The sequence below is a fragment of the Scyliorhinus canicula genome, chromosome 16 (genome assembly GCF_902713615.1).
Source record: "Scyliorhinus canicula chromosome 16, sScyCan1.1, whole genome shotgun sequence".
In the NCBI taxonomy this organism is placed as follows: domain Eukaryota; kingdom Metazoa; phylum Chordata; class Chondrichthyes; order Carcharhiniformes; family Scyliorhinidae; genus Scyliorhinus; species Scyliorhinus canicula.
The window spans coordinates 56,436,965-56,463,776 of NC_052161.1; the positions used below are offsets into that span (position 1 = coordinate 56,436,965).

Consider the following 26,812-nt stretch of genomic DNA (forward strand, 5'->3'; position numbering starts at 1 on the left):
GCCAATCATCCCTTCGACCCTGCCCCGCCATTCATTATGATCATGGCTAATCATCCAACTCTCTTGACCTCGAAAAATCAGTTAAGTATTGTCTGAGCAATTGTTTCGACATAATGGCATTTCTCTTGCAGATAATGGCCTTTCTGGAGAATGTTTTCAGCAGAATACGATAGGATAATTTTTCAACATCATCTCTAGCCAGTTACCTCAAGAGGGCCATCACAAAGACCATTGGGCTGGATTCTCCGTATCAGCAGCTAAGTGCTGACTCCAGCGGAGCATGTGTGGTCTTTTACGACCAAAAAAATCTATGTGAAGCCCTCACCGATTCCGGGACCGGTGAGGGGCTAGCACCGGCGTCAGATGAAACTCACGTCACCCGCGGCAAAAGCGGCCGGAGAATGGGTGGATCTCAGGCCGCGCATGCGCACCGCTGATGGCTTGCAGCGGTTGCGCCGTACAACATGGCATCGGCCGTGCGCAGACCCAACCTATCATCCGCGGACCCACAGCCAACCCCCTGGCCACCCCTCGCCAGTGCCCCCAGCTCTCTCAGAAGCCCCCACCCCCACGGCCAGCGGCACGGATCCTAGCCAAGTGTGGTGCACCAGGTTCCCATATGGCTGAGACCACATTTGTCCCATACCGTCAGGAACTCGGCCGATTGGGGACGGAGCATCGTGGGAGGGCTGGGCGTGACGCGCCAATGCCGTTGCAACATGATGACGCCATTTCAGAGGGGGCGGAGCATGGCTGACTGGCGTCCGAATTCGGAGTCAATTCTCCGCCCGATCGATGATTGCGATATCAGCGTCGGGCAATGGAAGATCCCAACCATTATTTTTTTGGATTCTTTGTGTAAAAGGTTTTTGGTTTAAACAGGTGCTCATAATGCTTAAAGGGAGTTTGGAAAGGCCATGAAAACAACTTTGGTAGAAGTTGATCTTATTTAAATTTGTCTCGTTGGGCATAATCAGCACAGTCTTATTCCAAAGAGCAACATAATGTCATCTTCTTTCTCTTATAGAAAATATATTATTGTAAATTTGGAGAGTGAGGTTCTGGAGAATCAGACTAAATATTTAAGGAATATTATTAACAACCTCCGTTTTAAGGGACATTTACCTTGCACGTCATCCAAGTTAATATACAAACCATTTTGCAGAAAATGTCAATGAAACAAAAGATTTGTTTTACAAATTGGTAATTTATATTAATCCTACCACTGTTTGACAACCCTGGGTTTGGTGAAGGTATTTTACATTGAATGATGCTGATAAAATACGGTCTTGTACTGTGAGACATATATATCTCCAGCCTAACTCCTGTGGGATTTTCCTGCGATTGATGATAGTCAAACCGTTTGAGTGAGAAAAACCTCAGCCATATTGATGTCAGTGAGAAGTGGTTAATTTACCACTGCTGGTTTACTGAGTCAGGTATTTCCCTTCGTCTGTATCTTGATGCCTCCTTCTGTGCTGTTGCCATTCTATGATTCTGTGACATCTCATTATAAATGCTGTTATAATATGGTGAAATCAGATTATATAACTTGTGCTATGTTCAAGATCACTGACTTAATCTGTGTTCAGCCTGAAATACTGGACAGCATTTGATAAGCATACCTTTTTGTGTTAGTAATAACTACAGAGCTAACTCTACAAGTACTGAGCCATTAGACAATGGTAGTGATTTCAAGGTTAACTACAGTTCATAAGCACATATGAATAAAGTTCATACAAATACAGCAACTAAATCCACTAACTGAATTTTCTTTTATTGCTGTTTCTATATTCCTCTGTCAATGGCTCATTTTCCCAGTCCTGCTCTCTACTTTCATTAAGACAAATAGGTAGGCATATGCTTTAAAATAAATCCAAATGATCTTGCTGTGAATCATTCAAAGATGCCATGGCAACAGTTTTGGGCATTGCTAAAAATGTTTTCCTTGGTGATTGTGCGCCCATACCTGAAAATGTCATTCTGCCTATTCTCGTTCTGAATATTTTTGCCATTTCTCACGCTGAGAAGTTTGTTGCGAACTGAGGCAATTGATTTGCATTTTCTGTGGGACTAAAATGTTCTGAAGCAGTGTGAGGGGATGTGTTCTGTCTCATGTTGCCAAACAAGAACAATTATTTGAGCTGCTGTAATCTCCTCTCACCACCTGTCAGCGGCCATTACTTTTTTCTTTTGATTGTCTCTTCCATTTGTTGTTTTCAATCAACTATTTAAATTATTTCACATGATTTTAGCCACTAATCACAATCTCACCCTTTCTCACACATCTGATCACTGCTGCCTGATATGTCTGCAATTTCCGTAACATAGAACAGAAGAGAGACATCACGCAGTGAGTGGGTTAACTCCAGTCATACTATAACCAAGTGAAGTGGAAATCAGGATCTTTCTAGATTAAGAACACTTAATAATTATGTTAATATCACCTATTTTATGCCCCAGTATTTAACTTTGAACATGGAGTGACTTAATATATCTTGGTGACAAATTATTAGCAATAACTGTGTCAATCTATTGAATTGTGCAATTAGTAATTGCTCTGTGTAATCATTCTTTTATGTTAGGCTAAAAAGCACTGTTCATTGGGGACAGTGACATTTTATGATATCATCGCAGTAAAGATATCGGGCAAGATTTAACGGCCGCATTGTGCCCAGCGCAGATACGGGCGAGCCGGTTAAACAGTGGGAGAGGCCAAAATCAGCACCCGCACCAGGCGGAAGCGGTGTGCGATCTAACCGGCCCCCTCCCGGTGGCGGGTTCAGGATCCCACCCAAACGTGGTGAGACAGTGATTGACACCAATTACGACCAATCTCCCCATCTCATTAGCGGAAAGCGAGTCCAATCTAACGGCCTCCCAGAACTAAGATAGAATCCCGCCGTCAACGAACGGAGGACGGCCGAGAAACAAGCGGTTGGGGACCGCAGAATCCCACCCATTATCTCCTGTTATCTATAGACACAGCTGACTTAATTCTAATACGATCAATCAGTCGGCAAAGACTGTTGAATTATATATGCCGCGAGTTTACTCTGCCCCGGTCTAATTGGGGTGATTCACAAAGATACATCAGAGTTTAGTCATGTTTTCACTCAGGTTGATGGTGAGCCTGTACCATGCAGTTCCAGCTGCAACCAATGCAAAAAGTCTACTCTGTCATTATCGATGCTAAATGAAATGAAAATCGCTTATTGTCACGAGTAGGCTTCAATGAAGTTACTGTGAAAAGCCCCTAGTCGCCACATTCCAGCGCCTGTTCGGGGAGGCTGTTACGGGAATTGAACCGTGCTGCTGGCCTGCCTTGGTCTGCTTTCAAAGCCAGCGATTTAGCCCAGTGAGCTAAACCAGCCCCTCCACACCACGATTGATAGGACTCCTTATAGCTGACAGATTGAGGAGTCAGTGCCACGGAATGGATTCAATCCCATGCTCGGGATTCAATGTTAACCTAATGCAAATTCCACTCTCCCTGCTATCAGTTTAATGTTGGACATTAGAAGGAAGGTTTTAAGAGTACATGAGAATTGCAAAAGTCAATAAAATGTCACTATTTTTCAATTAAAGTGCATTAATCCTAATTCTGTCATTTAACCCCACCTCTAAACTGACAGAGCTGGATTCTCCTGCCTCGCCCACAGCAAGAACGCCACTGGCGAGATGTCGCCAAGGAAAAATGCATTGACTCGGGCGGGATTCTCCGGTCGCCGGGCAAACGCGGCCGGAGAATCCCGCCCTAAATGTTTCCATTTTAGGTATGAAGTGCCAGATTATGGAAAATTGCTGAGATTATCTGTTAAGTACTTGAAGAAAAAGACAACAGATTTTAGGTAATGAAATTCTTCAGGAAACAGATATTGGAACAGCACAGAGATTTCAATTGGAAATTAAAATGTAAAACTCCCAATTAGAGGTGATATCTTAACATGCGGGAACAGAGGCTGGTTAGCACACTAGGCTAAATCGCTGGCTTTGAAAGCAGACCAAGGCAGGCCAGCAGCACGGTTTGATTCCCGTAACAGCCTCCCCCAACAGGCGCCGGAATGTGGCGACTAGGGGCTTTTCACAGTAACTTCATTGAAGCCTACTCGTGACAATAAGCGATTTTCATTTTCATTTCATTTCAAAAGGCCAACAAAAACAAATGGTTAGAAGGTTGTCTGCTGGACTACTAAGGAAATTAACTGCTTGGTTGTGTGCCAAGATATAATTGTGCAAAAGGAGATGTGCACTGGAGCTGTGAAGCAGATTTTGGAAATAAAGACAATCCTTATGACAACACAAAGAGAGCCCCAGACAATAAGTTGAGGTATTTTTTTTAAAATGTTGTTGAAACATTAAAGTGATTGAACTTAGTTCTTTAGATCTTATTCTTTACATGTGACTGTTATTTTGTTTGAACTTAATTTAGGTTGTCAGCTGTGGCTGACCTCTGAGTCAGTAGGTTACGGGTTCTTGCCCCACTCCAGAGGTCTGAGCACAACATTTGGGCTGGTGCTTTTGTACAGTACTCAAGGGGTGGTGCAATTTCAGAGGTATTGGCCAGAATTCTCTGGCTGTTGTGTTGCACTTTTCCCTCTGGCAGCGCACCCCCGGTGGCTTGGGGAAGTTACAATGGGAAATCTCACTGCCAAGCGGCAGGAAGACAAAATCCCGCCGCCAGCGAACAGCGTGCTGCCGTGAAACACGCGGCAGGAGAACCGGAGAATCCCGCCCACTGTCTTTCAGATGAGACTCTAAAAGAAGACCCTGGTCTGGGTTCTCCGTTCCCCCATGTTTCCCGGTGGTAATGCCGTTTGCTGGCAGTGGAATTCTCTCTTCCTGCCGTTTATCAATTTCCCCATTGAAGCCACCTCACGCCAATGGGAAACCCACGTGCGGGAGTGCTCTGCCGGTGGGGACAGTGAATGCCAACGGCCAAAGAATTCCAGCCCATGTTTGCCCTCTCAGATGGACTTAAAAGACTTCATGGTGGTATGCAAAGAAAGGCCCAAGAACTATCATTCAAACAACACTCTCCAACTGATGATTTAGTTATTATCATATTTGTGGGAATTACTATGCACTATTTGGCTGCTGTGGTTCATACATTACAATTGTGATTACATTTCAAAAGTACTTCACTGACTGTAAAGCACATTGGAGCATCCTAAGTTCATGAAGGGTGCTGTATAAATGCAAGTCTCTCGTTCTGTTTTCTGAATGCTACATACGTTTTTAGGGATCCAATTCTTATCACTATGGTGAGAGCAGAAGCACCATTGTCTTCCTTCCACTTTGGTAATGTTGTTCCAATTTCCATTGGTGCATTTCATAAACTGTTAAATTCCTTCTGTGGGGCAATTTACCAAAAAATGGGCAACGCATGATGTAACGGACCAAGCAACCCATTCAACCATCAGAGGCAGTGGTTGTGCGCTTGCTGCTTCTCAATTACACTCCATCATTCGTTCTCTGTAAATCATAGATTATCATAGAATTTACAGTGCAGAAGGAGGCCACTCGGCCCATCGAGTCCACACCGGATCTTGGAAAGAGCACCCTACCCAAGATCAACACCTCCGTCCTATCTCCATAACCCAGTAACCCCACCCAACACTAAGGGCAATTTTGGACACTAAGGCCAATTTATCATGGCCAATCCACCTAACCTGCACATCTTTGGAGTGTAGGAGGAAACCCACGCAAACACGGGGAGGATGTGCAGACTCCGCACAGACAGTGACCCAAGCCCGAATCGAACCTGGGACCCTGGAGCTGTGAAACAATTGTGCTATCCACAATGCTACCGTGCTGCCCAAACCACTGTTTATTCTTGTTTATCTTCTAAAGATGATCAATATCAGTTCATATTTTAGAATGCCTGTAAACAATAAGATAAAGTTCCATGCACTGCCTGGCTTAGCGCATGGTACAGAACCATTACATTTTTCTTGTTTGTAATCACTGCCACGAAATGCCATGTTTAATTCTTTTCAAAACACCAAGTTTCAAAAAACTATAATTAACATTTCAACACTGATTAACTTAAAACGTGTCTGGCTCGAGTAGATGTATAATGTTGATGGAAGAATTAGGTAAAAACTTTTGGCTTGGATGGATTGTTTAAAGAAAAAAGGCTTTAAAAAATAATTATGCCTTTTATGGAAGCACTAAATTGGAATTGTAAGCGCCCTTTCCATGAATTGATTTGTGCTCATGAGTTCTAATGAAGATAAATGCGGGTAAGTGGATCACTGGCCAGATGGGATTAGTGTAAGAATATAAGAAATAGAAACAGGATTAGGCCATGTGGCCCCCACAGGCCTGCTCCAACTTTTAATAAGATCATTGGCTACTCTTCCACCTCAACTCCACTTTCCCGCCCAGTTCCCATGTCACTTCATTTATTCGAGTCCAAAAATCTATCGATACTCAACAACTAGCATCCACAGCCATTCCCAATCCCTATTCAAAATTCCCAATCCCCCAAGTGTAGAAATCTCTCCTTTCTCAGTCCAAAACAGTGATCCCCTTTACTCTGAGACATAGAGTCCTAGACTCTGCAACCAGGGGAAAACAACCTCTCAGAACTACCCTGTCAAATATTCTCAAACCTATGTTTTATTGAGACCCCTTCTATTATTCAGAATCCCAAACTGTGGACCAATTCTGCACTAATCGTTCCTCACAGGACAATCTTCCCATCCCAGGAATTAATCTGAAGAAACTTTGTTGTATACTTCTGTAGACTTGGAGACCAAAGCTGTACGTAGTTACAGATGTAATATCTCAAAAACGCTCTACAAATGCAGCAAGAAGTTTGCATTCTTATACTCCAAACCCATTGTAGTAAGAACCAACATGCCATTTGCCTTATTGCTTGTGCCTGCATGTTAACATGTTTCTTGTACAAGAACACATAAAGCCCTCTCAACATCAAAACTTAATAGCTTCTCACCATTTAAAACATATTCAAATTTTTCATTCTTCCGACCAGAATGAATAACCTCACATTTTTTCTACATTATACCCCATCTCCCATCTTCTTGCTCACTTAATGTAACCTATCAGTATCCCCTTGTGGACTCTTTGTGTGCTCCTCAGTTTACTTTCCCACTTAGCTTTGTATCATCGGGAACTACACTCGGTCCTTTCATCTAAGTCATTAATATAGATTGTAAATAACTGAGGCCCCAGCACTGATCCATGTGGTACTCGATCCACTCACCCAAAAATAACCTATTCATTCCTACTCTCTGTTTACAGTCTTTGAACCAAGCCTCTATTCATGCTACTTTGTTGCTCCCAGCCTGATGAACCCTTACCTCATGCAACCTTTTGTTTGACACATTATTGAATGCCTATTGAAAAGTCAAAATACTACATCCATTGGTTCCCTCTTATCTACACTGCTAGTTACCTACTCAGAAAATCCTAATATATTTGACAAACATGATTTCCCATTAGTAAAACCATGTTGACATTCGTGCAATATTTTCTAATGAGCCTGTTACCCCTTCCTGAATAATGGATTCCAGCACTTTCCTGAGGACTGATGTCAGGTTAACTGGCATGTAGATCCCTATTTTCTCTCTCTCTCTCCTTTCTTGGATAGTAAAGTTGCATTTGGCACTTTTCAACCAGTGGAATCATTCCAGAATATTGGGAATTTTGAAAAATCACGATCAAAGCATTCACTATCCCTGCGGCCACCTATTTCAGAACATTTGGATGGGCTGTCAGGTGCAGAGATTTGTCACCTTTCAGTCCCATTAAGTTCTCCAATACTTCCTCTGTCCTGATATTAATTAATTTAGGTTCTTCAGTCTTGTTAGACCACGATCCCCCATTATTTCCAACAGTCTTTGAGATGACGGAACTAAGACTCCCCAGTGTTTCAGTTGGCAATTCACTGCTCAGTGTAGAGTTTTTTAAAAATTTATTTTCATGGGATGTGAGCGTCGCTGGCTGGGCCAGCATTTAATGCCTGTCCTTAACTGCTCTCTACTTCAGAGGATATTTGAGAGCCAGCCACATTGCTGTGGACCTGGAGGGCAGGCCAAGTAAGGATAGCAGATTTCCTTGCCTAAACCAAATGAGTTTTTACGGCAATCAATGACTCATGGTCATCATTAGATTTTTAAGTCCAGATTTTTATTGAATTCAAATTGCACCATCTTCCACGACGGGATTTGAACCTGGGTTTCAAGATCTTGCCCTGCGTCTCTGGATTAGGAAGGTCTCTAGTTTAATTTCCCAACATGGCTCCCTCAGTAACGATAGGAGGATGCAGATCAGAAAAGCCATTTAGCCCGTTGTGCCTATGTTGACTTCTTGAAACAATGCTCATAGTCCCACTACCCCATTAATTCCCCATGGCCCTGCAAATGCATTTCCTCAAGTCCCTCTTGAAAGTTACTATTGAACCTGCTTCTGCCAGATTTTCAAGCAGCGCATTCCAGATCCATAAATAAATTCGAAAAAAGTTTCTTCATGTCCTCCCTGGTTCATTACCTTCAAAAGAATATGCGCATGGCATATAATAATGATCATGTAATATGTTTAGCAATGTTGGATGAGGGATAAATATTGACTAGAGCACTGGGTGGAACTCTCCTGAGCGTCTTCAAAATAGTGCTGTGAGACCTTTTATGCCCACCAGAGAGAGTGGATGCACTTGCTTTAGCATCTGTTCCAAAAGATATCCCACCATTGACAGTGCCAGCCTGAAGTGTCATCTTGGATTTTCCATGCTCGAGTCCTTGGAGGGGGGCATGAACACCCAATCTACCAACTCAGGGACAAGAGAGCTACCACTGAACAACAGTGAGCTTCTCTGAACTAGGAAGGGAAATAACTCATCCAAATTACTGCCCTCAGTGACTATCTGGTGGAATTAGGTGGCAACTATGGCTTAAAGTTGAAGTTCCAGAATGTAAAAGGCACATTAATACTCGACGTTGGTGAAAACTGATCACTTACGTGGAGTATTAGATAGCATAGGGAGCAGTATGCCAATATTAATAAGCATCCTGAGGAATATGGGAAGAAAGTTAATGGGACAAAATAATTAAAAAATAAAACAATTGCACACGTTACTCCTGTGACAATAAGTTGTTTCAGCACATGTACTGCCAATACCTGGGAATTCATTTTCTTCTTCTTACACATCCACAGAGAATAAGCTGCAAATGTTTCTCACATTCAATTCATGTCAATTGTCCAAACTCCTATTACAATCCCAACTGGATAAATCAACATGTGTTTCACTAGGGTGAATTCTCCATGGCAATGTGACTCACACTGGCCTTGTAGCTAGGTGGAAATGCTAATTTGCTATCTGTTAAACACCCAGCTTCATTTTATCTTGACACTTGAGTGGGAAGGACCCCCACAACGGGGTGTCCTCACTTGGGAAGTCTGGGGCAGTGTCCATGTGTTTGCAGGGGTGACATTGCCCGTGGGTGGGGGCTGTGGGGGACCCACAAGCTCAGCTAGAGATCGGGGCACCCTTTCAAAATGGCGGCCATATCTCTGAGTTCACCTTCCTAGTGCTAAACAAAATTCTAGGAGCTGGATTCTCCAACTGTAAGGCTATGTCCTCATGCCAGCATGGAAACGGTGGCGTTTTATGCCCGAACATTCGGCGCAAAATGGCCACCGATCCTCCGTCGGGGGCTAGCATGCCGCCAGCGTGGAGCACCTAGCTATAGCTGCCGATATGGCCCGGAAAATTGCCGGGTGCGTAGTCGCACATACGCACGCCGATGGCCTGCAAAATAGTGCCCCCCCCCACCTTTGGCCGGCTCGTGCGCCCTGGACCACCCCCCAGCAGTGCCACCCTAAGTGTGGGCTAAACCGGTGAGAAACTCCACAGGCCCAGAAAAGTGACTAAGTGTCATTGAATAGGGGTGGGGAACTTGCCGGCAGAGCCGACGAAAAACTCCTTGAAAAACCCGCCACAAATTAACTTAGAATTTATTTGGGAGAATCACGCCCAGTATTTGGGTACCTTTTTGTTTTAGATGGAAGAATCATGCATCAACTCTCTAATGGTGACAGCACAGGCAAGGGTCCTCCCACCTTCCTGGTGCAAGGTGCTGAGGGACTGGACTTTTGTTGGGTGAGGAAACTGGAAATTGTTCAACGTTGTTTCGGACATCAAGGGCGGAATTCTCTGACCCCCCACAGGGTCGGGGAATCACCCGGGGCCTTTGTAAATCCGGCCCCCGCCGTGGCTGGAATTCTCCGCCACCCAGGAATCGGCGGGGGCGGGAATCACGCCCCGCCGGTCGGCGGGCCCCCTGCGGCGATTCTCCGGCCCGCGATGGCCCGAAGTCCCGCCGCTGTCAGGCCTCTCCCGCCGACGCGGTTTGAACCGCTTCTGTGCCGGTGGGAGTAGGCGGCGCGAGCGGGCCCCGGGGTCCTGGGGGGGGCGCGGGGCGATTGGACCCCGGGGGGTGCCCCCACGGTGTCCTGGCCAGCGATCGGGGCCCACCAATCGGCGGGCGGGCCTGTGCCGTGGGGGCACTCTTTTTCTTCCGCTGCCGCCACGGCCTCCACCATTGCGGAGGCGGAATCAACCCCCTCCACTGCGCATGCACCAGTGGTGACGTCAGCGGCTGCTAACGCTCCAGCACATGCACAGACTCACGCCGACCAGCAAAGGCCTTTCGGCCAGCCCCGACGCCGGTCGGCGTGGCGCCAAAGGCCGTTGGCGGGAGCCACTCCGGCGTGGACCTAGTTCCTAAAAGTGCGGAGAATTCCGCACCTTTTGGGAAGCCCGCCGCCGGAGTGGTAGGCGCCACTCCGCTATGCAGGGACCCCCGCCCCATCGGGTAGGGGAGAATACAGCCCCAGAAGTGTTATGTTTGTAGATGTGAAGAGACTGGACAAGGGCCGGGGGGGGGGTGGCGGAAATAATTTGAGAACAGTTCTGTGTGGCGAGCGAGAACAGAAAATTTGACATTCCAGCCAAAACGTCATTCACTGTTGGCGGCACCGGAAATCCCAATCATAAACGAGGGCGGAAGATTTCGGCCAATGACGTTTTAACCTCAAAATGATATTCCTTTAGAACTGATGCAGCACAATTATTTGATATGTGAAAGGGCTCCTATTATATTTAGAAAAGATTTTTCAGCAATGAATCTCAATTGATTATACAACTTCCCTTTATGTTAATGCATATCTGTTGATTAAATTTCTGGCCGGGAGGAGAAAAGAATTCCCACTCGGAAGTGCTTTACTTCAGCATATTAATCAAAAAGTTTCCTTTTATTTCAGATAAATTGTACCAGTGGCAGCCTTTTTACCTTAATTTCCAAAATGTACAGACCCCTTCATTGCTATGCAACTATGTGTTTTGTTCCTGGTTTAAATGCTCTTTAAATGGCTCAACGGGATTTCGTAAAGCTTGGAAAATTGAAAGTGAAGCTTGTGTACTTTCAAATTTGCACAGCAATAATACGTTTTCAAATAATATCATGGCAAGATTAAATTAAAGGCTTGGATTACTTCAAGTTTGCTGAAGAGGCCGACAATTACTGTCATGAAATGTTGATTAACTTGAAGAAAGTATTATACAAATACCTTATGCTGTGGGTTCTTACTGTCTTTTGTGGGCTGTAACTGTGATTCTTTTTGCTGTGCCAATCAACATTGGTTTTTCGTTTTCACACAATTCACTGAGACTTTCCTCTTGCAGTAATTTAAAAAACAAAAATTTAGAGTATCCAATTATTTTTATTTTTTTTATTTTCCAATTAAGGGGCAATTTAGCATGGCCAATCCACCTAACCTGCACATCTTTGGGTTGTGGGGGTGAAACCCACGCAGACACGGGGAGAACGTGCAAACTCCACACAGACAGTGACCAAGGGCCGGGATTCGATCCGGGTCCTCAGCGCCGTAGGCAGCAATGCCTACGTGGCTAACCACTGTGCCACCGTGCTGCCCCTTCCTCTTGCAGTAATGTGGGTCAATTTTCCAAACCAATATTAAATCAGGTTTACTTTATTTTAGGTTGACTGACAGACACTCACTGTCACAATTCTACCATCTTTTGGTTTCCAGATGTTGATAATAATCACACTTTAAGCATGGAATAGAATGATAGAATCACTACAGTGCAGAAAGAGGCCATTCGGCCCAATGAGTCTGCACAGACCCTCCGAAAGAGCACTCCATCCAGCCCCCCACCAACCTTCACCACATCCTATCCCCGGAATTCTCCGGCTGTTGCAATTCCCTTTTCCCATAGGCAGCACACCACCGCCTGCGGTTTCCCGCCAGTGTGGAGTGGCTTCAATGGGAAATCCCGTCGACAAGCTGTGGGAAGAGAGAATCCCGCCGCCAGCAAAGGCCAGGAAAGAGCTGGATATGGGTTTATGAGGGGCCATGGTAGCTGGGTAGAAGAGCATTGGTTGGTACAGAGAGTATGCAGGGCCATGGGTAGAGTGGTTTGGGTTGGCATGGTGGTATGGGAAATCCCATCAACAAGTTGCGGGAAGAGAGAATCCTGGCACCAGTGAACGGTGTGCCGTCAAGAAACGCATGGCTGGGAGACCGGGGAATCCAGCCCCAGAACTTTTTATCCTGCCATGCTGCCTCATACAATAGAAGGACTGGTTTGACCTGGTTCTGTTACACATCACATCAGAACCAAGTACTGCTATAAAATATGCCACCCCGGAACACTTGCACATAACAATTAGTTCCTTATTAATTAGTTCCTAGCTCTTTTACAGATATTTACAAATAATATAATATATAACACCCTAGATGAGGAGAAAATGGGACTCAGTGTTACATAGTAAGCAGCTTTATATAATACTCTCCTGATAGTAGATGCTGTATTGTACCATGAAGCAATGGAAAGTGCCACCTGCACCTCAAACCTAACTGGTCTTGCCCAACAGAAATTATTTCTTCCTTTCTTGAATTATTTTCTCCCCTTTGTCCGGTCTCTTCTTATTTACAAGCACAACTCTTCTGATGACCTAAACAACTTACGCCACGGTTAACTGGTGTCCCATCTATTTCCTGCATTTCTGCTCTAACCCCTTTCTCCCCACTCACAGAATCACAATAGCATTTGCCTTGTCCTCAGCTTCCACCCAACAAGCGTGCACATTCCATAGATCACCCTTTGACATTCTGCCACGTCCAAATATATCTTCCCCTTTCACCATTCAAAAGAGACCATTTCTTTTGTAATATATCCTAGTCGACTCCTTCATTGCAACCCAACACCAGCTTCTTTCTGCTGGCACCATCCCAATGCAAGATAAATGAAAGATTTGCATTCATATATTAATTTTCGTGATCACAAAATGTCTCAAGTCATTTTACAGCCAAGTAAGTACCTTTTTTTGAAGTGTTGTAACGTATAAAATGTGGAGGATGCCCTTCCAAGACTTCAGGACCGCAAACATTTCCTTGGGGTGAAATAGAAATTTATTTTTCAATTTTGTACACCATATTTGCTTCTCATGATGTGATTCCGTTCTACATAAGGGGGACCAAGCGCAGATTAGGATCAAAATTTTCACACCTTGATCGGGTGCACGGAGATGGGAGAATTCCTGGCTCTGTGAACCCGACTTTTAAAAATGAGAGCTCGCTGGTCAGATTTGTGTTCTAGGGTGTGTGTGTGGCGGGGGTGGGGTAACAGGATGGAGGACTGGATTGGAAGTCAGGTCCATCGCCCTCGGAACAAGTGCAGAGGTTCGCTGGGCAGAAGGCCTGCCTCTGTGCTCCTTGAATTAAAATTATTAAAAGAAGGCCCTCACTGTCCCCCTCCCACACACACTCTCCATGCCCTCTCAATGTCAACCTATGCCAGTGCATGCTGTCCCGTCACTCCACATGGTCTCCAATACTCACTTTGTCAATCTATGTCTCTCTACCTACCCTCATTTTTTTAAAGCTAAATTTATGGTATCCAATTCATTTCTTCCAATTAAGGGACAATTTAGCATGGCCAATGCACCTGTCCTGCACATCTTTTGGGTTGTCGGGGCGAAACACACGAAAACACAGGGAGAATGTGCAAACTCCACACAGATAGTGACCCAGAGCCAGGATCGAACCTGGGACCTCGGCGCTGTGAGGCAACTGTGCTAACCACTTGCGCCACTGTGCTACCCCTCTACCCATGCACATGATCTCTCATACCCCCATACCAACCCATTCCATTCTACGCATGGCCCTGCATACCCTCTGTGCCAACCAATGCTCTTCTACCCAGCCACCATGGCCTTTCATAATCCCATATTCCCACATCCCCAAGGCTCTTTACAGTTTTATGCCACCTTTGTGCCAACTCATGCCTAACATGCCAGCACCCTTTTCCCTTACTCCCATCCTTCACCGGCAGCTATTAGTGGGGATTCTGCTTTGCCATTCACACCTCCTCTATCTCTATTGACACATCTTCTTCTCTTGGCCTGTTACTATCTCCTTTTGTCTTGTACCAACATCCCCTTTGTCATTTAACCTCCCCTACCTTTCTCTCTATCGCAGACCCGTTTTTTTCCTTCCCGCCAACTTCCCGCCTCTGGCCTACTTTGACTTCTGCTTAAAACTTGTTCCATCTGTAACTTTTCCTAGTTCTGACAACAGTCCATTGAGCTGAAACATGAACTGCTGCCAGAGTTGCTGAATATTTCCAGCATTTTCTCCCTTTTTTTAAAGATTCCGAGCTTCTGCAGTATTTTACTTTTTTGGCAGCTCTGATTTAGATTGATGTGGAGATGTCGGCGTTGGACTGGGGGGAGCACAGTAAGAAGTCTTACAACACCAGGTTAAAGTCCAACAGGTTTGTTTCAAACACAAGCTTTCGGAGCACTGCTCCTTCCTCAGGTGAATGGAGAGGTATGTTCCAGAAACATTTATATAGACAAAGTCAGAGATGCCAGACAATGCTTGGAATGCGAGCATTTGCGGGTAATCAAATCTTTACAGATCCAGAGAGATCCAGGTTAAAGAGGTGTGAATGGCAAAGCAGGCAAATGGCAAATTCACACCTCTTTAACCTGGGGTTACCCCTCTCTCTGGATCTGTAAAGATTTGATTACCCGCAAATGCTCGCATTCCAAGCATTGTCTGGCATCTCTGACTTTGTCTATATAAATGTTTCTGGAACATACCTCTCCATTCACCTGAGGAAGGAGCAGTGCTCCGAAAGCTCGTGTTTGAAACAAACCTGTTGGACTTTAACCTGGTGTTGTAAGACTTCTTACTGATTTAGATTGTCAACATAATTCAGTTAATGGTAAAGTAGGAATGACGTCTCGACTTTGGTCTTTCTAACCACTGAACAATAATGTGAGACAATCAGGCAGGTGGGACCCTTGTAGCAAGCAAACAAAGAGAATGGTACATCCCACCATTCTTGTCAGTACTTGAATCAGTAGGGAAGGGCAGTGTCGTACATCCATTGCATTTCGCAGGTTCCTATCTCTGGTTAAGTATAAATTTGCACTAAATGTAAATATATATGTGTATTTGCCAGTTTGTTAGTGGTACGATCTCAGTGTTCTGATTTTATTGACCTCAACTCAATTAAGGCAGCTTGCTAATTTAGTACAATTTAATTGCTCTGTACGTTAAGGAAATGTTGCTAGGATTTTCAAAATTGTCTTTGGTTTTAAGGTGGTTGAGTCATTGTTGGTCTCATTTTGGATGCTGCTAGCTCAGTGTGAGATTAAGACAATGGCAGGTTTTGCAGGAGTTAATAGCATTTCCTTCCCTGAGTGCAGTTCTAAATGAGAATGTAGAGAAAGTAATTATTAGTTAACAGCTGTCAACAATACACCAGACAGGTGGTGCTGAGCACCTCCCTATGCAAGATTGTTTGAAATTTTTAATACACATAGCATTTACTGCTTTTTTGGAGATGGTTAAAGGCAGACTTGAAGCAATTTGTTTTATTTAGAGGTGCATTTTTCCTCTGATCAAGTTGTGGATTGTGGCTGTTGGAAAATGCATCAACTTTCCCGTTTTTGGGACAAATGTCAGTTTTGAGTGTGCCGCTGGTCGGATGCAGAGTGAATCTGTTTTTGCGCTGTCTTGCCTGTAACTCCCCCCCCCCCCCCCCCCCCCCCCCCCCCCGGACACTTACGACACTAGTTTCCTCCAAGGGCCGATATGCGATGGGTAGTTTAGGAGGTGAGACCTTCTAAGACCATTCCACTTGTGGTGTGCACATCTGGGACTGGGGAGGCTTTTATTCCAGCAATCCAGGCTGGATTAAACAATTCCCAGAAGTAATAGGACAGAATTCTACCCGGTTCTGCCATCCAACACAGTATGCTAACCCACCTGCTATTGAAATATTCTAAAGATGAATAACACAGAAGAGAGAAGAATGTAAGGCCACAGGCAGGGATGAAATTCTTGTGGAATTTAAGGTGCATGGTTGTACAACAGTGCTTCCCAAATTTGTTCCAGTGTGATTCCATTTTGAGGCCTAAAAATTGCCATGACCCCTCACTGAGACCTCTGAGTGTGTGTGGGGGCAGGGAGTAGTGGTACTGGTGATGGTGGAGGAGAAGAGACCTGTGGAGGGGCACAAAGTGTTTAATCTTCAGGGGTTTTTAATAACTTACCTTTTTCACTGGCTTTTAGGAACAGGAATCAGGCCTCAAACACCGGATATTTGCACCAGTTCAAAACAAAAGTGAGGGTTGAAATGGTGATAGCTGTTAGGAATTGGGTCAGAGCCCTACAGCAGCCAATGCTGCCTCGGAACCCGCGAGCCCAGAGTCTCGTATTGCCTGCCCCATGACCCCCAGTTCGGGAAGCCCTGTAATAAAATGTTTGGGAACTACTCTTGTGTACTCAATTTCCCAACAGAACAATTTGCTCATCACTTTGTTTCAGCATCGTAATGGAGGAAACCTCCTATCACCGTGTTATTTTTCACAAGATGTGCTTTCAGATTTCTAAAAAAGAAATACTAATGAAATGTATGGAGAACGTTAACAATAAAACAAAGATATTTTGAGAACTTTCCACTCAGTTTCACATTGCTGGCTAACTTGTACATTCAGGTCACGTGTACACTTGCTGTAGCATGAGCTGTGCCCTCTCGTCGTAACCCTTCTCCTTATGTTAGCCACAGTGCTAACTCAAATGGTTACAAAACACTTTGTTTAGACCAAATGTATGACTTGGCACTTAAAAAATATATATATTTTGTGTAAACAAATTACTTGGATTTTTTGCTTTTATTCTTTGGATGTGACACAAGAATGTTACCACACAAAGCTGCACAGAGGAATAAAAAGACAAGGGTTTGGATTGTTCAATCTTGACCCAATTAGTTAGGAATGTCATTGAAAAATACCAAGAGTCTGGGTCACTCTGCACTGGAGAGGGAGAGTAACCCTTCAACACTTTGTGGGAACTGATTAGTGGAGATCTACTACAAAGCATTTCTACTGTGGAGAATCCCCTATCCTCCAGTTTGGAGTGTCTGTGCACTCTCCCCCTTAAGGTTCCAAGAGTCTAAGTTAAAATCAGAGAAGAACTGAGGGAATCACAGAAAATAGAGTGTTAAATAGTGGAAAGCGGACATGTAATTGTTAAGGAACAAGTGACAGAAAAATATATGTCACACTTCTCTTGAGGATCTATAAATTGGACCTCAGTCAGGTAAATTAATTCAAGATTCTTCGTACCATTTTAGTATTTTTAATTCTTTATGGCGCGAGTATCTGCTTCACAGCGTCTTCAGTTTTATTTAATGATCAATTTTTCCATTAACATTCTGCAATGACCTGTCGATCCAATTGTTTGCAGGTTCATAATGCACTGAGAGGAGCGGGGACAGCAGAGTCACTCGACTACCTCCTGCATCCATCGAGAAAGATCTTGGCTTCGACAGTCATCTACAGAGGCTGTGGAGGTGGGACTTGCATAAAACTATGTGTCCATGATGCTGTGCCTGAGCTCCGTGCCACCTTACACAGGACTGCTGTTTCTGACCACGTGGCTGGTGCTCTGCTAGAAGCAACCACAGCCACCGGGGCAAGGAGTGCGCTTCCGAGTCCTTTAGGGGCACCGCCTGGAAGAGCGATGCTGAAAGGTAAGTGTATCTGAACAAACTGTGCTGTTTCCCCGATACAGAATGTGAGCACTGAGGGTAGTAGAGAAGTCTGTCTCGTTGGATCTAACTCAGCTCAAGCAAACATTTCAATTTCTGACTTCATTAAATGCTGTTCTGCATTCTGAAATAGTTCTGAATTTCTGCATTTTAATACAGCAGGCATTTAAATGAGCTCTTATTGCTCATAGATTGAGATTGAACAGCATAATCCTGACATGTTCCTTGTTGCTGGAATGATTTTTTTGTTCATGTTGAATGTTTTCTTTCTGAAGAATGAAGTGACCCCCTTCATGGTTTTTATTTCTGATTTGCTAGTTAGATTTTCCAGCTTATTCTCAGTGGATTGCTGCAGAAACCGTTTGACTGGTAGGTTGATCAAAGTTGCTGACAGTGTTTCTGGGCGTTATTGCGGAATTCTGCGAAAGATGCAGTGCTATACGGAGCTAAGAAGCCTTTAATTCTATTAATGAAATGACAGATGGACTCTGTCCTGTTCCATTTGCTAGTTTAAAAAAAAAGAGATTTGCATCAACGTTTGCAAATGCTGATACGTTCATCTTCTGAAAATGCTGTGATCAAAATGTTAAAGGCTTCAAAAGTATTTCAGCTGTGCAGGGGTTAATGATTGGCTGTACTCTGTGTGTTGTGAAACATTAAATGGATCAATGGAATAGTGAAGTACTTCAGGCTGCATGCTGCCTGCGGATGAATCAGTAAGGCTGATATCGGTATTTGCAAGGGGAAACACAATGAGATGTAAAAAGGGGTGGCTTGTCACTTATTACAAACCTAGATGGATTAGACTGAACCTTTCCCTGTTTCCCAGCAGAAGATATTCATGTGACCTTTGAGGTTTTATGTTTTTTTAATGCGCCAAGTGCCAGCTCAAGCAGTTAGTTCATTAGAAGGTGCTAATAATTCCTTCAGCAGAGCTCTTTCCATCTTGGCCACACTGTGCAACAGAGAAAGGCACTCCAAGCTGGATTTGATAACATTGTTTTCGATGGACTTGTTGAATAAATCCACAAGCAGTATCCCTGTGCAAGGATGGAGCTTGTCTTTTCCCTTTAATTTGATGAGGTAAGACAATCTTCTTTCAGCCACCTGAGGTGAACACTCGCAATGCCTTCAAATCAACCCTTTCTTCATTCTACATTTTCATTTTGTCTTCCATTGCTGGTGTCACATTTCTGCAAACCTTCATTGACATTGATCGCCTGACACAATGGTGTTTGCATTTAGCGCAGTGTCATGTGTGTGTGGGTTGGTATTGTGGCATGAGATGGTAAGGGATGTATATTTTTTATTTGTTTATTTTTTCCAATTAAAGGCCTACCCGTATGCCACCTGGCATGGGAATGGCTCAGTGAGCTGAAATTCTGTGACACAGCTACTGTTGTCTGAATGGGTTGGGAATGTATTTCAGCTACTGGTTACCCCGGCTTTAAGGACATTTTATTTTGTTTCCTTTTTCCAAAATTTGGGTCCAAAGCGAACGGGTGTTGCATTGTCTCCTGACTCGGAAAGAAGCAAGGTGTGCAAAATTATGTTACCACTGGAATTTCTGCCAATTGTCACCAGTGTGCCGACATGAAGGTGTATGTGTGGGCCAGTTCATGAGGGTGGTGGGAGAGGAGCCTCATCAAAAGGTTGGATTCTGTCTCGTCATCAAGCACACGGCGGCTGACTGCCACCAGAAAAGGTGGAAAATTTCCAACAAAGAATTTCTCAGATTAAACTTGACCATTTAGGATATGGCAAAATGCCGTGTCGATACACCAGGCAGAGGTGAGCTCACCTAATGTGCCAAAAAGGACATGGGGTTCCACACAAAATACCAACGCCGGGAGGAACAGTATTGAGGGAAGGTCAAGGGATGGGCGGCAGTTTCTTTCAGCTTTTGTTTCTGAGAGAGGGTTTCACAGAAACCTCAAACTGATTTTTTTTTAATGCATTGAATAAGGTGGGAATGATATAGTTTAGTATGCCTTTAGTTCAAATATTTCAAAATGCCTAATCAAGTATTTTCTGTTATATTCTAAGTTAATTACCCCTGCTGACGATGTTGTAACTGTTCAATAACAGTTTACATTTACATAATCCCTTTAACACAGAAAATAATTCCGATGTGCTTAAATTCATATGAAAGGGGGGAGCATGAGTAATTTGAACTGTAAACACAGTTTACTGACCAAGTTTTGATGCAGGACCGCTGATGACAGGAAGTTGTGTGGAAGCTCAGTTTTTAAATGTTTTCAGTTCTGAAATGCTGGGAGGAATCCATCACTCTTTACAAAAAGGAGTTTGAGAAGAATTTTAATCGCTGTATAAAGGTCACATTTTAAACTCTCTGGAGCATCTGTAGAGCAAGCATTTCGACAGAGTCATGAATGGGGAAATCCATCCACAATCTGCTGTCTCCATTCACAGTTGGTGATTATGGTGCCTTGGGAGGGAAACGTTTGGGTAATTCCTTGGTCCCTGGCGCCCAGGTGGTGAAGTATACTCATGAAGTGCATGGGTTAGAGCAGTGTTCTTCAAACTATTTTTCCGGCGACCCATTTTTACCAACCGGCCAACCTTTGGGACCCAACCCGGCCGACCTTCACGACCCGCGCCGGTCAACCTTCGCAATGCACGCTGGCCGACCTGCATGACCCACCATTTTCTCTTACCTTGTTTGTTGCTGACAAATGGAGGAAATGGTTTTGACCCTCGTACACGCTCCTCCAATGGAACCTGTTGGAAGAAGGTGAAGCTTTCCAGTGTCAGAAAGTATGGAGTCTCCATCTGTCCAAAGTTCTGCATTTTGTACCTGTAAAATTGTATCAAATAAACCCCCCGAACTTGTAAAACAAAAGAAAAATAAAATGAATGAAAAAAATAAAAATAAAATGAATAAAACCTTCCCAAACTTGTAAAACCAAAAGCTGCGCCCATTTTTTAAAAAAACGGCCGCACTGCGCATGTGTGCCCGATCATCTGTGCGCATGCAGTTTTGCGCGATTTGGAGCGCCATGACGGACGGCTCCGCGAACCTCCCGACACCCGCGGGTCACGCCCCCGAGTTTGACAATGCCTGGGTTAGAGCAGGGTTTCTCGAACTGCGGTCTTACCGTGGGTGGTCGTGGGCAGGTGTTGGGAGTGTCGCGGAGCAACGGTTGTGCCAATCTCAATCATGGGAGATGTGACTGGTTTTTTAAATTGAGTATTTTGGCCAGGGCCGGTTTTTAAATGGACAATGCAGTCTTTCGACCAGAAGTGTCATGCGCCCTGTACTTCCGTGATTTTGGTGCGAAATCCCAGAGGGGAGATTCCTCCATTTTATTTTTCAATTTTTTATATTTTTTCCAATTAAAGGTAAATTTTAACATGGCCAATCCACCTATCCCGTACATCTTTGGGTTGTGGGGTTGAGACCTATGCAGACAGGGGAAGCATTTGCAAACGCCTCATGGACAGTGATTCAGAGCTGGGATTGAACCGGGTCCTCGGTGTTGTGAGGCAGCAGTGCTGACCACTGTATTGGCATGCTGCCTATTCCTCCATTTTCTAGCTGTGAGAAAGAAAAGGCAAGGATCTGTGAAGAACTGAAAATGGATCATTTTGTTATAAGTAAGAGAGGGCCAGAGACACAAACAGGCAGTGTAACCTCCTGGCCAGGAACTAACAACTGAGCTGCACAGGAGAGTCCATGGCAGGACAGAGCAGTGCCAGTGTTAGCTCTGTACAGAGCTTCAAGGCCTCTGGTAAATAGCCAACAAAGAAAAAAATGAAATTGGGATCAAAGCAGTATAAAAGTGGTTTCTTGAGGTATGGCTTTGTTAATTGTGCCATAGGCAAATCAGGGGCGGCATTCTCCCCCACCCGGCATGACGGAGGGTGCTGGCGTAGGGGAGTAGCGCCAACCACTCAGGGGTCGGGCCTTCCCAAAGGTGGGGCATTCTCCCCACGTTTGGGGGCCAGCCCCGCGCCGGAGCGGTTTGCACCAGAAGACTGGCGCAAAAAACCGGCGCTCCCGGCAGCGGGGCTGGCCGAAAGGCTTTTGCCAGTCAGCGCATGCGCCGGCAGTGACGTCAGCGGCAGCTGGCCGCTGACGTCACTGCCGGCGCATGCGCGATGTGGGGGTTCTCTTCTGCTTCCGCCATGGCAAAGGCCGTGGCGGCCGCGGAAGAAAATAGTGCAGCCAGGGCACTGGCCCGGAGTCTGAGCGGGGGGCCCCGATCGCGGGCCAGGCCACCGTGGGGGCACCCCCCGGGGTTCGATCGCCCCCCGCCCCCCCCCCCCCCCCAGGACCCGGGGGCTCGCTCGCGCCGCTGATCCCGCCGTTCCAGAGGTGGTTCAAACCTCGGCGATGGGAGAGGCCTCCCAGCGGCGGGACTTCAGGCTATCCGGGCTGGAGAATCACCGCAGGGGCCTCTCCGATTGGAGTGGCGAGATTCCGCCGCCGCCGCTTCCCGGGTGGTGGAGAATCTCTGCCATGGCGGGGGCGGGATTTTAGGCGGCCCCAGGCGATTCTCCGACCCTGCTGGGGGTCGGAGAATTTTGCCCCAGATTGCAAAGCCTATGGGCGGAATTCTCCGCTCCTCACTCCGGGTGGGAGAATCGCAGGAGGTCCGCTCTCGTACCTCCCGCGATTCTCCCACCCCCCCAAAATGGCGTGTCGCGTTTGCCGCTCGGAGAATCGCGGCCCACCATTTTTCATGGTGGCCCGCGATTCTCTGACCGGGATGGGTCGAGCGGCCTGCCGTTCACGACCGTTTCATGACGGCGGCACCCACACCTGGTCGCTGCCGGCGTGAGATGCCCGTTTGGGGCTTGTGTGGGGCCTAGAGGGGACTGAGCACCACGACCGTGCTCGGGAGGGGACAGGCCCGCGATCGGTGCCCACCGATCGTCGGGCCGGCGTCTCAATGGGACGTTCTCTTTCCCCTCCACCGCCCGCAAGATCAAGCCACCACGTCTTGCGGGGCGGCGGAGGAGAAGACAGCAACCGCGTATGCGCGGGTTGGCGCCGGCCAACCTGCGCATGCGCAGCTGACATCATTAGGTACGTCGGCCACGTCATTCTCGGCGCGCCGGGCCTGACGCCAGCGACAAGGCCCGGCGGCCGAGTCTCCCGGCACGGCCCTCCGAGCCCCCCGGCGGGGGGAGAATAGGGGGCCAGGAGAGGTCTCCGACGCCATCATGAACCTCTCCGGGTTTCGCGACGGCGTGGGGCCTTTGGGAGAATTCCGTCCTCTGTGTGTTATGTACAGGGAAGTACTGACAAATGAGAGTTTAAAATCCTCAAAACTTCAAAGGTATTTGAAGACGAGTATTCATGGCGAGGTTTTTGCATGGCGAGTTCGAGGACCTCTTGATTTTTTTCCAAGGACTCAGCGAGAACTTAAATCATCAGCTGAAATCCTTAGCAGAAATGTACCATTGAATGACAAAGCAAGTGAGATCGTGAGGACAAAGCAGGCTCACCTGTTGCATTAAAGGTAAGCATAAATGGTGTGTCATGAAGATCAGCAGGTATGAGTTGGAAAGGTTGACCTGCGTGGGTCACGAAGGTCGATCGGTTGGTAAAAATGGGTCCGGGGAAAAAAGTGTTAAAAACACTGGGTTAGAGAATAGGAATGACAGCTCATATTCTCTCCCAGTGTGGCTCCCTGCCAGGAACGTATGATTACCCCTTAAATGTCTGCTCCTAGACTGACTTTACCTCCTGAATAAATCCAGGCCATGAATGCTGCTAATAACTGTATATGTAGATCCTTTTATTATACTTAGTCAAATCTACAACCTCTTTACACCCCCCCACCCCATGCCTGCAATTCCTTTCCTCTTCAGTTTGGAAATTTGAGGTTAAAATCCCAGTGTCACTCCCTGGCAGACATGGGAACGCATATTAAATCGTTGACTCCCAACCTGTGCCCTTTCATCCATTGAAGGCATTGCCGTATAAATATTATACCTTCAAAAGATTGAAATATCTTACTGATCTCTTTTGGATTGGGTTTGAAGTCCAATTCTCCTATTAAAGGTCTCACATTTTAAAATGTCTCTGAACAGAGGGTTTGAGGCCTCGTGTAACCAGCCCCGATCTTTACCTTATTTGGCTGCATGTGCAGTACTTTAAGCAGCAGAATAACCTGGAGCAGTAAGCAATCACAAATGTGTGCTGGTCGGCCATCTCCTCCATCGTGCCAACACAGCTTGTCAGGAAATTGATCATTTTTGTTTTCTGGCTAAGCTTTATATTGCTGTCATCTACACAGCAGTAAATCTTGACCCCTGATGTTGTGCAACCTGTTTCATAATTCTTAGAAAGTTGGGAAAAATAAAATTCCCTTTGAAATTATGAGTTGGCAACCATGGAGGAGCTGCTGTATTGAAGGATACTATCGCCAGGGTATTGTTCTGTGACATCCCGGGAAGCTACAACACCTGAACACTGTAATATTTACATATTAAAGTCAGCAGCTACTAAACTGAACCGTTAGCTCCCTAAAGGGATCTTGCCTTTGAATATATGCAATTTTAATTTCCCTGAGAAAGGACCCAGACGTACAGACATACAAATTAGGAGTAGATGTAGGCCATTTGGCCTTTCGAACTTGCTCTGCCATTCAATAAGATTGTGGTTGATCTGTTTGTGCTTCTAGTTCCACATTCCCATCTACCCCGAATACCTTTGATTCCCTTGCCTAACAAGAATCTTTCTACTTCCGCTGTAAAAATATTCAGTCACCCCACCGCCGCCGTCGCCTTCTGAGGCAGAAAGTTTCAAAGTCGCACAACCCTCTGAGAGAGGAAAAATGTCCTCGGCGCAATTCAGCAGACTTAAAACTAAGTCAGGTTTCGGGTGCGTTTGGCGGGGTGCTTCTCGATGGCGGCAGCACCGACATCCATCCCACTATTCACCAGCACTGCCGGTTTTTTGGGCCTTGTCGGTGCAACACTTTCGCGAGACCTGCGCCTCGCAGATTGGGGCGCCATTTGATCGGTAGCCCTGATCTCTGCCTGTCCGCTTTCAGCCTCCTCTGGATTGGTTCCCTCCACACCCCTAACCTTCTTGTTGCTCCTGGAAACCCCTCACCCACCCCTGTCACCCCCCCTCTAATGGGCAAGACCCGGCCCTGACCCCTGGCAATGTCAACCTGGCACCTGGGCACATTGGCATTATGAGGTGCCCCGACACCCTGTCAATGCCACCTGGGCACACTGGCAGTGCCACAGGCACCTTGGCAGTGCCACTCAGGCATCCAGGGGGCTCAGGTGGCCATGCCAAGGTCCTAGGCTGACAGAGCCACGGTGCCTGGGAGTGCCAGGGTACCACCCCAGCCTGTCCCCAACCACCCAGAGGTCTCTAAGGGCCGGCAAGACCTCACAAGGTGCCATTGTGCCAGATCCACATTTGTGGAAACCAGTGCCAAACAGCACCCAGTCGAGGTCTCACAAGTTCAGATGTTGGCTTCCGGATGCCGGGTGCATATGGCTTCCGGGTATTTTTTTTTTTTTTAATATTTTTATTTTCCTCCTTTTTCACATTTTCTCCCAAATTTACACCCACCAACAATAAACAATAATCAGCAACAAATATGTAAATCCCCATAACAATAACAACGATCCCATCCTCCCACCAACTCCCAAATGTTAGCCGGCATATTTACTGACAAAAAGGAATCAAGGATTACCCATAGTCACCCTTAATACACACAGCCCCCCTCCCCCCCCAACCCTCCCACTCATTCCCCCCAACTAATGTTCGATGTTATCCAGTTCTTGAAAGTGCATAATAAATAATGCTCATGACTTGTAGAGCCCCTCCGTCCTTCCCCTCAGTTCAAACTTAACCTTCTCAAGAGTCAAGAATTCCAACAGGTCCCCCCCATCACGCCAGGGCACAGGGTGGAGAGGCTGCTCGCCATCCCAACAGGATCCGCCTTCGGGCGATCAACGAGGCGAAGACTACGATATCTGCCTCCACACCCTTTTCCAACCCTGGCTGGTCCGACACCCCGAATATGGCCTCCTGGGGACCCGGGTCCAGTTTCACATGCACCAACTTGGAGATTACCCTAAAAACCTCCTTCCAGTAATCCTCTAGCTTTGGACAGGACCAAAACATATGAACGTAATTAGCGAGGTCCCCCCCCGCAATGCTCACACACATCTTCTACTCCTTCAAAGAATTGGCTCAACCTCGCCCTTGTGAGGTGTGCTCTGTATACCCCAACCTCGCACATGAGGTGGAGGCATTTACTCTCCAGAGCACATCACACCAGACCGACTCCTCTATAACCTCTCCCAACTCTTCCTCCCACTTGTCTTTGATCACTTATCCTCTCCCAAAATAGCTCCGTACACCGCTGACACTACCCCCTTCTCCAGTCCCCTTGCCGTAAGCACCTCCTCCAGCAATGTGGAGGCCGGTTCCTCCGGGAAGCTCTGTATTTCCTTTATGGCAAAATCCAGAACCTGCAAGTATCTAAACATTTCTCCCTGCTCCAGCCCATACTTCGCATCCAGCTCCTTCAATCCTGCAAACTGACCCCTAAGAAACAAATCTTTTAGCGTCTTAATCCCCTTCTCTTCCCCTTTCCGGAAATTTCCATCCCACCTCCCTGGCTCAAATCTGTGCTTCCCCCGAATCAGCATTTTCCCTTGACCCTGCCCCCAACCCGAAGTGTTGGCAAAACGGCC

At 46.1% G+C, this 26,812-nt stretch overlaps 1 protein-coding gene across 2 annotated transcripts in view; it reads left to right on the top strand.

Annotated features, from left to right (window-relative positions):
- The window catches only part of plce1 (phospholipase C, epsilon 1), a 526,277-nt gene that overhangs the window by 270,399 nt on the left and 229,066 nt on the right, over positions 1-26,812 (top strand). For both annotated transcript variants that reach the window (XM_038821511.1, XM_038821512.1), the window contains exon 3: positions 17,812-18,097. In XM_038821511.1, the coding sequence (XP_038677439.1) occupies positions 17,812-18,097 (286 nt within the window). The remainder of the gene's footprint in view (positions 1-17,811; positions 18,098-26,812) is intronic.